Below are 13,723 nucleotides of genomic sequence, written 5' to 3'. Positions count from 1 at the left end.
TATGAGTGTGAAGTTTTTATCGTGATTGAAAATAAAGTAGTAAAATCGTGTGAACAAACAGTGTCACATTGACCAATGTTCCTTCCACCATTACGCACGTATGAAACATACCTGCGCATGAAAATATAAGCAAAATGAAAACCGAAAGAGTATATTGTCCAAATGAAAATTATCATCGTCATAAAATCAAATTAAGTAATATATTTTCGTTCAATGAGTGTGGCTAATACTAATCTGTTCCGAACCATTTTACTTGATTAGATAGGTCCATTCATTCACGAAGAATTAGGCAGCACTATTTGTGGTAGCGGTTTGACAGGTGTCAGTGGCATGATTGGAATCACGGAAGGTTTGATTTATGTGTGTAACTGTTTTCATTAAATCTAGCGTTTTTTTGTGCCAAGATCTATGAGGCGAATAGCTAGGCATGATTCATCTTTGAAATTTCGTTGTATATTTCAAATCTGCGTTAGGAGCCCTGTTAATGACAAAATTACCCGGAGCTTTGCACTGATACAGTTCTGCCTCACAAGACCAGAGTTGCAACTGGACTATATTTATTAACTTGACAAGGTGGTTAAGGTAAAAATCTTAGGGATGGAACAAGGCAGAGGCTAAATGAACAGGAAGACTTATATATATATATATATATATATATATATATATATATATATATATATATATATATATATCGACACATGGATAACATATCGAGTCAAAACAGTCCATGTCCACAAAAGAGATTCATTTAAAAGTTATCAATATAAAATGGTATACAATCCATTGTGGAGATGGAGCTTTGATGATGTTAATAATTGTACCGACCATTTTTATTCTGATGAAAATGATGTATCTTTTGTTGTTATCGGAACGGCCCCTTTACATGCTATAAGTTGTGTAAGATACTACCGAATTAGATGCAAACCATTTAGGCCGACTGATATGCTTCACCTTCTTGAGATTCATGGTTGCATTAATTTAAAAAGAAAATTACTTGCCTCAGTAATTGATGAATTTGAATAAAGTGTCTTATATCAACTCTTTAGTAAATAACCAGTCTATGTGCATTATATTTTGATCATGTCTACAACATAACCGAAGTTTTCATTTACTCATTTCGGGATCCAGATGTGGAGGAAGAGATGAGTTCGAGGGACAGTCCCCTCTACCCATTTTAAATGACTAATATTTTAGACGGAGGAGGCAGTTAGCCAATTCAAAGTAAACTAACTGCCATCTCTTGTCATTGAACACTCCTTGAAAACGTCATGGATTCATAATAATATCTAATTAAGCACAAAAGATAATCGCAAACATCAACAAGAAACAATTAAATATATTTAAAATGTTTAATGCCTAGGAGCGCAACTTGTGCATTACTTGCATCATTGTTATCAACAAAGTTTAATTCGCTCTAATTGTCAAAGGCGCAATTTAGAGAAAAATATATTTATAGGTTTAGCTAGTTGGGTGTCGGATGGGGGCTTCAAACAATCACGAAGATACGAAACAAGTTTCAACGAGAACGCGGAGATTTTATTGTACAGTTAAAAATAGGTATTTGGTGTTAATAGTGCCACATTTATTCATTTTTATCTTTCAGATTCACGAAGAAATATAAACGCTAAAATGACCTCAGTAGGTGTACAATGTAACACGGCGGAGGAAACAATGACAGCTTTATCAGTTGGTGGACAGACAAAAGATGAACCCAAAAGTTTGCTTTCAAATAGAAATGGCACGGACAGTATAAACAATATTTTTAGAACGAACGCGGATGGAATGTCCGTGCCACATCTGCTTCAAGAAAAAGGACAAGTTGTGTCTAGCAGAAGAAACGTTTCACATGACACGACACACACAATAAATGCACCGTTGAATAAAATCTGGACGGAAGTGCAAAATAAGGCTTCAACAACCAGTAATATCGACAGCTTTTTTCATACAATAGGATACAAAACAGACAAACTAAAACCAGTTGCAGTTGTGCTGCCAGTTCCAAGGATACCTGTTATAAGGGATCCGGAAGAAACATTTGTAAAACAGAAATGTTCATTCTTGAGTTATAACGACGAGACGATTGAAGAAGGCTATCCAGAACAACGGTATGATGTTCTGCCTCATGAACTTGTTGTGACACCAGTTCCAAGAATACAGGTTACCAGCGATCTGGAGAAAACATTTGTAAAACAAGGATATTCCTTGAGTCATAACAATGATGTGACGGACGAAGGGTATCTACAACAAAGGTGTGACTTTCTGCCTCGTGAACCTGTTGTGACATCAGTTTCAAGAACACCGGTTAGAAATGATCTGGAGGAAACATTTGTAAAACAAGGATATTCATTGAGTGATAACAATGATGTGATGGACAAAAGCTATCCAGAACAAGTGTGTGACGTTCTGCCTCATGAACCTGGTGTGACATCAGTTCCAAGAATACCAGTTACAAGCGGTCTGGAGGAAACACTTCCAAAAAAAGGATATCCCTTGAGTGATAACAGTGATGTGACGGATGAAGGGTATCCACAACAGGTGTGTGACTTTCTGCCTCATGAACCTGGTGTGACATCAGTTCCAAGAATACCAGTTATAAGCGATCGGGAGGAAACATTTGTAAAACAAAGATATTCATTGAGTGATAACAGTGATGTGACGGATGAAGCGTATCCACAACAGGTGTGTGACTTTCTGCCTCATGAACCTGGTGTGACATCAATTCCAAGAATACCAGTTACAAGCGATCTGGAGGAAACACTTCCAAAAAAAGGATATTCCTTGAGTGATAACAGGGATGTGACGGACGAAGGGTATCCACAACAGGTGTGTGACTTTCTGCCTCATGAACCAGTTGTGACACCATTTCCAAGAATACCGGTTAGAAGCAATCTGGAGGCAACATTTCTAAAACAAGGATATTCCTTAAATGAAAACTATGAGGTGATGGACGTAATGTATCCACAAGAAGTGTGTGACTTTCCGTCTCGTGCACCGTTTGTAAGCGAATGTATTTACAAACATTTTCAGGAAGAAAGCTACCATATCGAACATATTGAAGAAGAACTATATATGTCTGAAAAGGCGACAGAACCATGGGTTGAAGGAAAAATTTGTATTCTACTACCAGTTTCGTTTAAAAAGTATAGCGAAAGAAAAATTGAAGATGAAAATAATGTAGGGAATTGGCATGATGAAAATGAATGCAGCACCATTGAGAGAGATCATATATGTCATAAATACAGAGCGCAAATTTTACTAAGCCAGTACCGTAAACCAGCTGTTATTCACGAAAGTGAATCTTCTCAAAAAGAAACTTTCAAGAAGGAATTTGATGCAGAGCCAGTTAAAGTCAACGAGTCATCTTTTCCTTTAGCAAATATGAGAAATCTAATTTCTCAGTGTCATGGATTGCCTTTAACAACATTGTGTTTGGCCCCACTGAGAGGGTTCACACTGAGCGAGTTTCTTGAAAGTGAGTCATTTCGACGTGAGGCATTCCAAAACTTTGAAAACCTAGATATAGTAGAGAGACTAGCAGGTAATGGATACTGGTACAATGAAAGGGAAAATGTTATAGTTTGTCATTTCTGCGGTGGCATATGGCACCATGGATATATCCCAGAGAGGTCGCACCGACTCGGATGCTACTACCAAGATGAACCTTCTCCAGTGATTAGTAATATCTCTCCAGCAAGGTCAATTAATAATGACGCAATACATCAGTTTCGGGGGCAGACTTTCTGGCACTCGCTGAGGGAAAATGCCACGCCAGAGCTTGACGAAAGTAATGAGTATATTCCAAATGTACACGGTGTTGGAGCCCAAAACAGACCTGACAATTGGGGTCATTTGGATGATCCCGAAGAAAGCAGTAGCAACCGAGATTGCCGATTCTTGGAGGATTCTGATGTGCATGAAGAAAGCCCAAATGATCCTATTATTACCAATTGGGAAGGTGCCTCAGACAGACCTCATGAAGAAAGACAATTAGTTAGTCACATATTAATAATTATGCTTCGCTCAAAAGTATGGTTTCAACCTACAGCTTATTTTTTAAGGTTCGGCATATAATTATATATGTCATGAGATACGAATACAAAACAAGACGTATTGAATATATGTTGTGTTACTAAATTTGAAAGACTCACATAATTACCTGCTTGATAAAAGAAAATGAAATTCATGCTAATTTTAGCAGCCTGGCTAACTTCCTTCGAAGATAAACAAACTCATTTACTATATAGCAACTAATTTAAGAGAGCTTGCTTAAGAGGATTAATTGAGTAAGAATATTATAAAACTCGAATTATGTGTTTTATTCCAGTGAATTTTGTTTCTGTCTATCTCAAGGAAATACACATTCCGTATCAAATATATATTTCGATTGAAAACAATGTCACACCACTTTCGTTATCTCCCAAATTCTGCTTTAATTTAAAATGTAGTAATGATGAACTTATTTATCCATAGCTGGAAGAACTATCTGAGATTTTAATATGAAGTCGATGTTTGATCATCAATTGATATTTTGCATTTAAGAATATTTGATGTCACTAAAAGCTAACGACTTTATTTTGTACATTACATACACTTTCTGGTGCTTCCAGGGTTATGTTTCGGGAGGTGCCTTGACCTGGATTACGTTTCAGGTTTGTTTGGTTATCATCCGTTTTGGTGATCTATGCTGTAGTCGCCTGACGTAATTGGTACGACAAAAAAGGTATGATCGGGGTTTATACCCGGTTAAACAGAAGAAGATGGCGCACACAGACGTCTGCCCAGTCGGAACACCTCGTCGTTTTTTACGAATTCAAACTCGTAAATAATTCGATGGAGTAAAGCAGCCTATCAGGGAAACCATAAGAAACTGGCGGAAAACTTAAATATGCGCTAAAGTACGATAGTGATAATAAAATATTTTAAAGCATTATGATACCAATATGAAATTATTAGCACAAATCAAGTAAAAGAAAGTATCCAGTAAATTCATTCATGCGAAAAGAAACTCGGTAGTGTTTCAGCCTTGAATAAGCGATCTATGTTGAGTCGCCGCAATGAATAGTATGATGGTGTGTGACGAATGATGGTACCCGGTCAACAAAGTGCACATATGTTCGGTGGTGACTACTGTAGTATTTAAAGGGTGCTTCTCCGTGTGTTGTTTCATGGAAAGGTCTCAGCGTGTTACAAACTAGGCCGCCATGTTCAACAAAAATGTACGTGATAATAAAGATGGTTGCCATCATCGTTCCTTCTCTACCCGTTTACGTACATGAACAAGATCATGTCTTTGATCCATTGTTCTCGGTCAGAACGGACTCGTTTCATCTTAGGCACCCCGCCCACTGCCTGTTTTTAAGCGTAGGATTTTTCTTTCAAACTTTAAGACATCAACAGGAAATTTAAAAGTATACATTTCTTCTTTCAAGTTTTCAGCCATTTCCCAGTACAGCCAGATGAGGGAAGATCAGTTACGAATATTCATCGACTATTTTCGTCGACAAATGGATTGTCGTGGTAAGATTAACGACATAAATTTATTATATCTCTTACCTCATATAGTAATGTATGAGATCAACTAGCTGATAAGTTTATGATATTATTAATACAAAACTGTGATTGTCATACACTGAGGTAGAATCGCATTTATTTTCTATAGAATTTTCAAATTAAAACTTGGCAGTCCATGATTGGTGCACTCTTATCACAAGGGTTTGAAGAAAAATTTGAAAGACAATGCTAGAAAAGTAATGCATGTATGCGTGTGTGTGTGTGTGTGTGTGTGTGTGCCTTACTTAGTATCTATCTACATATTTTTACAGATAACACTTTAAAGTTCGAAAACAAGCTGTGGTTGGCTTGGATTTTTAGCATATAATGCCTGGACCACTGTTATGCAAATCTAACTTTCCAGCTTAGTTTCTTTAAAATACATGGATATATGGTTGATGAACACAATAAGAGTAGCTTCTAATTCCGTGTAATTGACGATGTAGAGGCATTACATTGAAGTTAACATTAAGGAACTAATACATTTTGAGAGAAAACACCCTGAAAATATCATCTAATTTGATCTGTATCTTCAACAATAATCCAATCCTACTTGCCATACATTTAAGCATGAATCTTGCTTTGGCCAGCTCTGTGTATGCATGCATGCGTTCATCTTAATTATATTTTTGTGTCCTACTAAAGAACATATGAACGGTATTCCCCCCCCCCCTTAAATATATACAAAATAACGCATGCAAAAAAAATTTTCGAAACTTTTTTTTGTACATTAACTTGTTTTTGAAAAAAATACAGTAGTCAGAGCACTGTCAATAGTGCTTCATTGGACCTTGCTACATTAGTCAGTTCGTCTTATGTTGTCAAAAGATTAATAAGAAATAAGTGGATTTACAGCTTTCATTACAAGACAAAATCTTTTGCTTGCAGGACCACGATGCGGTCGACCTATTACAGTTCTTCCATATGATAGAGGTATTCTCTCTCTCTCTCTCTCTGTGGATCGATCGATTTTACAAATAAGACGCACATCACGTTTAGTTTATTCATACATTCTTATTGTGAATATATCTGAAGCAGCGTATACAATGTGGATGTGTGTGATAGTGTATCACTTATGTGTACACATACGAATATTATAAATGAACAAGAAATTCAACTTTTATATATTTCTTAATTTAATTTAAAAAAAAAAACACTTTCTAGATTGATAGTGTTTACATATCAGAAAAGTGTTGCAACTGATAAGTCATGTGTAGAATGTTTAAATCGTTTATGAAGCTACTTTTCTCCACTCATTTGTAAGATGTGTCTACCTGATATATACATATATATATATATATATATATATATATATATATATATATATATATATATATATATATATATATATATATATACTCTCTTTCAAAAAGTCGATATTGAGATAGGTATTTGCAGATAGGCATAGTTTGCAAAAAAAGTAAATTTAATTTTTGTAGTTGAAATAGCTACTACTGTTTCTTTCGACGTCTTTACACACAATATATTATTTAGATCGTAAGTACCTTTATAAAGACAATTCTTGCGTTTCTTTCTGAAGTTTTTATGTTGATTAATTGTAGGAAGGAGACATAGAAGTCGTATAATTGCTCTTTCACCGAGATTACCGGTACAGGAGTCAGAACCACCAACAGATGCAGCGGATAACCATACTCCAAGTTTGTATTTATGTTGTTATTTTGAGGCTAAATGAATTTTTTTTTTGACACTGGCTTTTAAATTAGAGAGATATATTTTAATAATCAAACAACAAATTGGTCAAAAAGATATAAGGACAAAGATATATACTATTAGTCAAACTAAAAAGTGTTCACAAGGATACAATGATAAAGGACAAATAAGGAGTTACTTCTTTCATTCTGACAAATATAGTATATGATAAACATTATGCATCTATATGAATGTCTAATCTGTGTTTCTACGTTCAGCTGAGTATTACGGCTATATTCATCCCCATCGATTTGTACTTAAACGTTTACAATTACAATGAGATAAGAATTGCACAAGAAATTAGAGAAAACTGCACTCAGGATATCATTGTACAAGTTATTTGCACACGATATGTAAATAGTACATACTATTATATTCCAGATGGCTGCACATTTCCACATGACCACACGGTCGAGGATCTCAGAAACTACGGAGATGCGCATCTGTCACAGAGAAGAACCGAGTTAGAAAGGGCGATGAACTGGGGTAATATGAAAATACTCGTTATATCAGGAATTTGAAGCATGTCATAACTATGTTATTTCTACATATTTATCAAAATACAAATGGCAAAGTAATGAAATCAATACAAATTCGTGTCCGACTCCATATTCTACATAGTCACTTGTCATCTAGGTGTTCGTGCTATGTCCATGTATTAGTCTGTTGCTGCCTACGTTGCATGCAGACTTGATGATTGGTATGAGTGTAACGAATTGGATTCAGATGGATATTGTCTGAGAAGAGGATTTCGTGATTCATAAATGCACCACCATTCCTGACAATATGTCGTGTTTCTTCGTCTTTATATTTTTTGACATCGAGTACACTCAAGTTTACGTCAGCATATAACGTTGCTGTAGTAAACTCACGTTATTTAGGTTTAAATGTCAACACAACTTTGAATAAATAAAGAAGAATATCTTTGGTGACTAATACTCAAGACAAAATAAGGAGAACAAATATCGTTGTTGAGTATTAACAAAACTCAAAGTAAAGTTTTTATTTTTTATTTTACAGAGAAAGTCTTTCAGCTTCTAGGTTTAGCTGTAGACATGTTCATTTTACATAGTTCTCTATAGACAGAAAATTATAAATATATGAGCTTTAGTAAGAATACAGGCTGCATGCGGCAATTAAATGTATCAGCAGGCTGCATGCGGCAATTAAATGTGTCAGCAGGCTGCATGTGGCAATTAAATGTGTCAGCAGGCTGCATGCGGCCCACGGGCCTTATATTATGCACCTCTGGTCTAGGATACAGCAACAAAGTAAAAACATTATAGATGTAATGAAAGAAACCAACTTATTTTCTAAATGTAAAAATATTTATATGGAAATAAATATGTGACAGCTACATATTACAATAATAAAGGAGTATTATATTATGTAAGGTTTATAAGTGAAAACTGAATAGAAAATAAAATAGCATACCAATTTCATGCATTAAAACTTTCATAAAAGCATAGTAATTGATATGCTCTATGAAGATTCAAGAGGTAGTAAATATTTTATATTTAGCTGGATGAAATGTCAAGCCTAAATAAAAAGAGATTAGTAAAAATGGTTAATACAATACTACTAGTTCCACATACTGGAGTCCATTTGCCAACCAAGGATGGCATTTGCCATCATCATAATCAGAAGAAAAAGACACCAAATCAAACTTCTGAATGCCATTTTTCAGCTTTTTGGAGGGTGGTGAGGTGGGATTACATAAAAGTGCACAAGCAAATATTTGTTTAATGTTATAACACAACTTAACAGTGTTTAAAAACTAAAACAAAACAAATTCATAACTGATGTTGTCTGATAATTTACATTATGCTTTTGAATTATATATATCGTATATTTGTGCAGTCTTTACCTTTATTTGCTTTTACAATTTTATTCTTGATTCAGTTGATGAAACTGTCTATTTATACTAAAGATACAAGCAATAGCTGTATGTTCTGCTTTCCCCTTCTCCCCTCTGTCTCAGACCTCTCAGGTGGCCTAGTGGTTAGAGCATCCGTCTCAGTGTGGGAGGTCATGGGTTCGAACCCTTCTTATCTTACTTGTTTAGGCTCGAATCAACAGTAACAAGAGAAAGAGTGAAAACACCAAGCTTTGAAAAATATAACAAATAATTTATTTTGCTAGAAAAACACTGTAAGAATGAAAAAATAAGAAGTTATGGTTTTAAGAATCAAATCCAAAAATAATCCAAGAATAATCAACGAATTAAATTTTAGAAGACCTAGTAATGAAATGTTTTAATGAATTACAGTTCGAGTCCACATACAATATTCCCGTGTTTGAATTTCCAAATAAAATTTAAAGAAAACTCTTTGTCCAAGAATTCTGTATGAACTCAGATATTTCCAGGAAAAATAATTAATCTTTTAGAATCCAAATAATTTGAATAAAAATTAAAATATAACTCTACACTGGTCATAATAAAATGAACACCTTAACGCCCCAGTGTTTAGAAGCCCGACTAGCTAATTTCTCTACAAACAAAGGTTATACAGTAACCTGAGACGCAAAACAGTTTCCCATATGAGGGTCACGTGATCACATTCAAGAACAGTTTAGAAGGTATTCACATGTCTAAGATCACGTATACCAGTACAGCCTCGATTTCACTATTATCATTCTCACATTAAAATTGAATTAAAGAACAAAAGTTGTTTACTTGATTGTCACTCAAGGCCAGGAACTAGGTCAGCAAAAGATCAGTGTTTATGACTGACATTCAGGTCAAAGTAATCTCTGAAAAATATCAAATTCCAAGGAAACAAAATTTCATTTCTTTGACATGTAATGAATTTTATTTAAAAAAGATTAAATTAAATCAAATATAAATTAAATCAAATATACATAACACCCTGGCCAAGTCATACCAAGGACTTATAAAACTGGTACTAATAGCTGCACTTGCTAGGTGCTCAGCATTAGGATGTTGGTGTTAGGACTGGTCAGCCTGGTGTCAGGATAATGTAACTGGGTGGGACATGGTGCCACATGTCTGCAGCATTATGCCTCAGTGCTAGACATCACTATAAACTGCCACACTGCAGACATCATAGTGATATGACTGTAAAATTGTTAAAGCTATGTCAAAAAATCCAAATCACACACACACAACCCTCTGTCTCTTCATATCCTTCCATTATTTTAATTAATATTAATATTATTATTCTTGCATACATGACAGATCCTGGTTTTACTTCAAGACAAAGAACAATGATGCCAATGAGTGTCTGCCATAAATGTGTCTACTGTAAAATTCAGCCAGTTTCCATCTGTTACGAGCCATGCCAGCACATGATAGCTTGCAGCCTCTGTGCCAGGAGTCAGACCAAATGCCTTGTCTGTGGAAAAGATATAAAGAAACTGACATCAATTAAACGTTAAGACAGCATCATAGAATTCTAGTTAGAGAAGCTTCTATCTGTCTTTTTAAATGATAGTACGAAACATTTAATGATCACATATTAATTTCATCATACACAAACAAAACGTTTTTGTTTGAAATAATTTTGAATACCAGGTCACAATATTGTCAATATGTAACAAACTGATTTGTTTGCCTTAAGTAGAAGCTCAAAATTAAGTAAAATGTCACAAAACTGGTATAATGGAAATCTGGAATTGGGATGGATGCACACAAATGTGAAGACTTATTCATATACTGGCATACAGGTGTATGGATGGACATTAGCACAACAATTTTATGTCTAATAAATACAAATGTATAATCTTCAGCTTACATAATATGCTATATATTAAATGAAAGTTCCATATAGTTATATTAACAATAGAGCCTCTCTTCAATGTAGCTAATAATGGTCTTCTATTATACATGAACACAACTGTGATTGGGGTTTCATTACTGTTTACAGCATTACCTAAGGTTGGTTTATTTTCATTTTTAGTTATTTTGAATTACTGAGTTTGGTTCACCCAAAGCTGCATGATCAAAGTACCTGCAGTGAGAAAACTGATGGATTTCATCTTAACCTGATACTAAGGTGATCTCAAATGGGTAAAGATTTAATATTGAATTTAGGAAACAAGCTGAATAACATCCAGCTTTTGTGACCCTTGGCTTGCAAAATCTGGAAATTATTCAATGAGTTTCATAAATTTAGTATTAAATCATTGCACATTTGAAATTCTGTGTATCACATAGTTTTTATATTAATGGAAACAGGAGAGAAGGAAGAAGAAAAATTTTTATTAATTCTGACCTTTACATGTAAACAGTCCATCGCTCCAGTGGAATATTTTTGTGCTCTTTTATAACCAGTAATATTTATTAGATCTTTTGAACTAATTATAATTCAAAGACCAACTGTCCTTCTGAACATTTTTAAACATAGAATGTCTATGCAAGTTCAGTATGATGTAGCATAGTTTGATTAGAGTTTGGTTATATAAATATTTAACAGCAAAGGTGTGTCAGTTTCAGTAAACATTCCAGTTGTTGGATATTTATCACAGAATTAGGCAAAGAAATAACTTGGTTTTGTCTTAAAACTATTCGACTATTTCTCGTTGTACATGCGTACAACGTTATCTAGGGTGAATTTGCTTTTCTAGGTAAGTGACTGTATTAACATGTACCTAGCCACATAGATTACTTGTGACGAGGTAACATGACTAACATGATATGCACGGGTATTCTACCCTGACTTGTACTCACTCTCCTATGGATTTAAGTAAGACCAATTTCTAAAACCACACTGGTCGTTTTTGGATCACGTCAAGGAGTATACACTCTCCATTGTTCTCCAGCCATAGGGGTAAGTGTTAAATTTACATTTTCATTTGATATGCGAAACTTATTCGGTTTTTAATGTCTTCTCGCGTAATAATGTATTTATTACAATGCAGATTTAAAGTATTGAATTACAAGTAACCGGTAGAGGTTAAAGTATTATCGTATATCTAGAGATTATACAGAAACTATTATGACCAATTTGGTTTTATTGTAACTGATTCTGACTGTGTTCGTAGCTGACTGTGTTCATAGCTGACTGTGTTTTTAGCTGACTGTGTTTGAGGCTAATTCTGACTGTTGTTGTAGCTGATTGTGACTGTCACTGTGATTGTGTCTATGAAGTGTGATTGTCAATGTGACTGTGAATATGACTAGAGCGGTCTGAAGCTGTCCGAAGCCGTCTAAAGTTGCTTAGAGCTATCTGGAGTTTCCAGAACATTTAATGCTACGTGCTGTCGATACGTATGTATGTATATATGTCTGTGCCACAGACGTAGACGTAGCAAATTAGAAAAAGTGCTGTATGCTGTCTGTACATGTAACGTATGACTGTACTCGTGGTGGATTCATAAAGGGTGCGAGCGGTCGATAAGAGTGTGGACCAACCCAAGGAATCGAACAACTGTACAAGGGGTCTAGAAGCATACGTTTGGATCAATTGTTGTTCCATTGCATTTTTTTTTATCCATAAGATTATTTTGAATCTTAGTTGTGTTCTTAAAATTATTTTGAATCTTAATAGAATTCATATTCGACATTATGTGAGTCTCTTACTGTGTAAAATACTGTTTGAAGCGTATGTGCAGTCCATGAGGTTTCTTGGATCTGTACTTCATTTTGATTTAATATTTTAGGTTTATTTTCGATGTGTGAATGTTGTGTAGAGTGATTTGAGTAAATCGTATGTTGAGAGCGTGAGAGAATCATTGTATTTTTACATCATATATTTTTCTTTATTAATTCATTCATAAATTTCCATCTTTCTCACATTGTGTTTGTCTTATTCATTTAGTCCAAAAACCCACTCGGTTGCAATTCTGCGACAATACTCATGTGAAGGGATGATTATGGATGCAGATATTCCAGACTTAAAGAGTATTGTACTTGTAGGATGTAGAACAGTATTTGTTGTGGAACAGTAGAATATAGAATATAGTAGACATAGACATATTTTATTTAGAATTTTTTTAATTGTCATACACAATTAAAGATTTTAGAAACTGGCCTTTGATAAATTCAATTGCAATTAACTCCTATGAAATAAGTCAGGAAAGTTCATGATTACCCTTGAAAATTTGGTTCATACATAGTACATGTATAGGGATCATACACTGCTTGTTGCCATTCCTGATTTGCTCCAGATAATTCTTGTATACATCAGGAATCCTAATAAATACATTTCAGCATAGATACTCAACCAATCAGCCATGGTAACTGACACATGTTAGTTTATAAATTAAACTTTATACAAGAAGTGAAACAGCTTGGTACAAACAAAGGTTTGCAGCATTATGTTGCAACAATATCTATTAATATTGGTGTTGATTATATTCCTTTTCAGACAATATATATGAAAGATTAAAACATTCTGGATTTTTGGTCTTAGTTTATGTTTCAATTTGTATTTTCAATATGCTTGTATTTTCTTATAGACTGAACTAAAAACATGCAAACATAATAATTAATGCCTGTTTT

The 13,723-nt window shown here is 34.4% G+C and overlaps 1 protein-coding gene across 1 annotated transcript in view; it reads left to right on the top strand.

The window, feature by feature from the left end:
- LOC149798558 (uncharacterized) overlaps positions 1–13,015 on the top strand; it is a 75,389-nt gene extending 62,374 nt beyond the window's left edge. Inside the window, exons 2-7 of the mRNA XM_089957374.1 lie at positions 1,604–3,990; positions 5,430–5,517; positions 6,439–6,483; positions 7,113–7,208; positions 7,642–7,746; positions 10,460–13,015. Coding sequence (XP_089813500.1) covers positions 1,630–3,990; positions 5,430–5,517; positions 6,439–6,483; positions 7,113–7,208; positions 7,642–7,746; positions 10,460–10,659 — 2,895 coding nt within the window. The 5' untranslated portion in view covers positions 1,604–1,629 and the 3' untranslated portion in view covers positions 10,660–13,015. The remainder of the gene's footprint in view (positions 1–1,603; positions 3,991–5,429; positions 5,518–6,438; positions 6,484–7,112; positions 7,209–7,641; positions 7,747–10,459) is intronic.
- The last annotated feature ends 708 nt before the right edge of the window (positions 13,016–13,723 follow it).

This window comes from Sinohyriopsis cumingii, chromosome 5, assembly GCF_028554795.1.
Source record: "Sinohyriopsis cumingii isolate HCF-2022 chromosome 5, ASM2855479v2, whole genome shotgun sequence".
Classification (NCBI taxonomy): domain Eukaryota; kingdom Metazoa; phylum Mollusca; class Bivalvia; order Unionida; family Unionidae; genus Sinohyriopsis; species Sinohyriopsis cumingii.
Note: the sequence above shows the minus strand (reverse complement) of the source record. Positions and strands in the feature narration are given on the sequence as shown.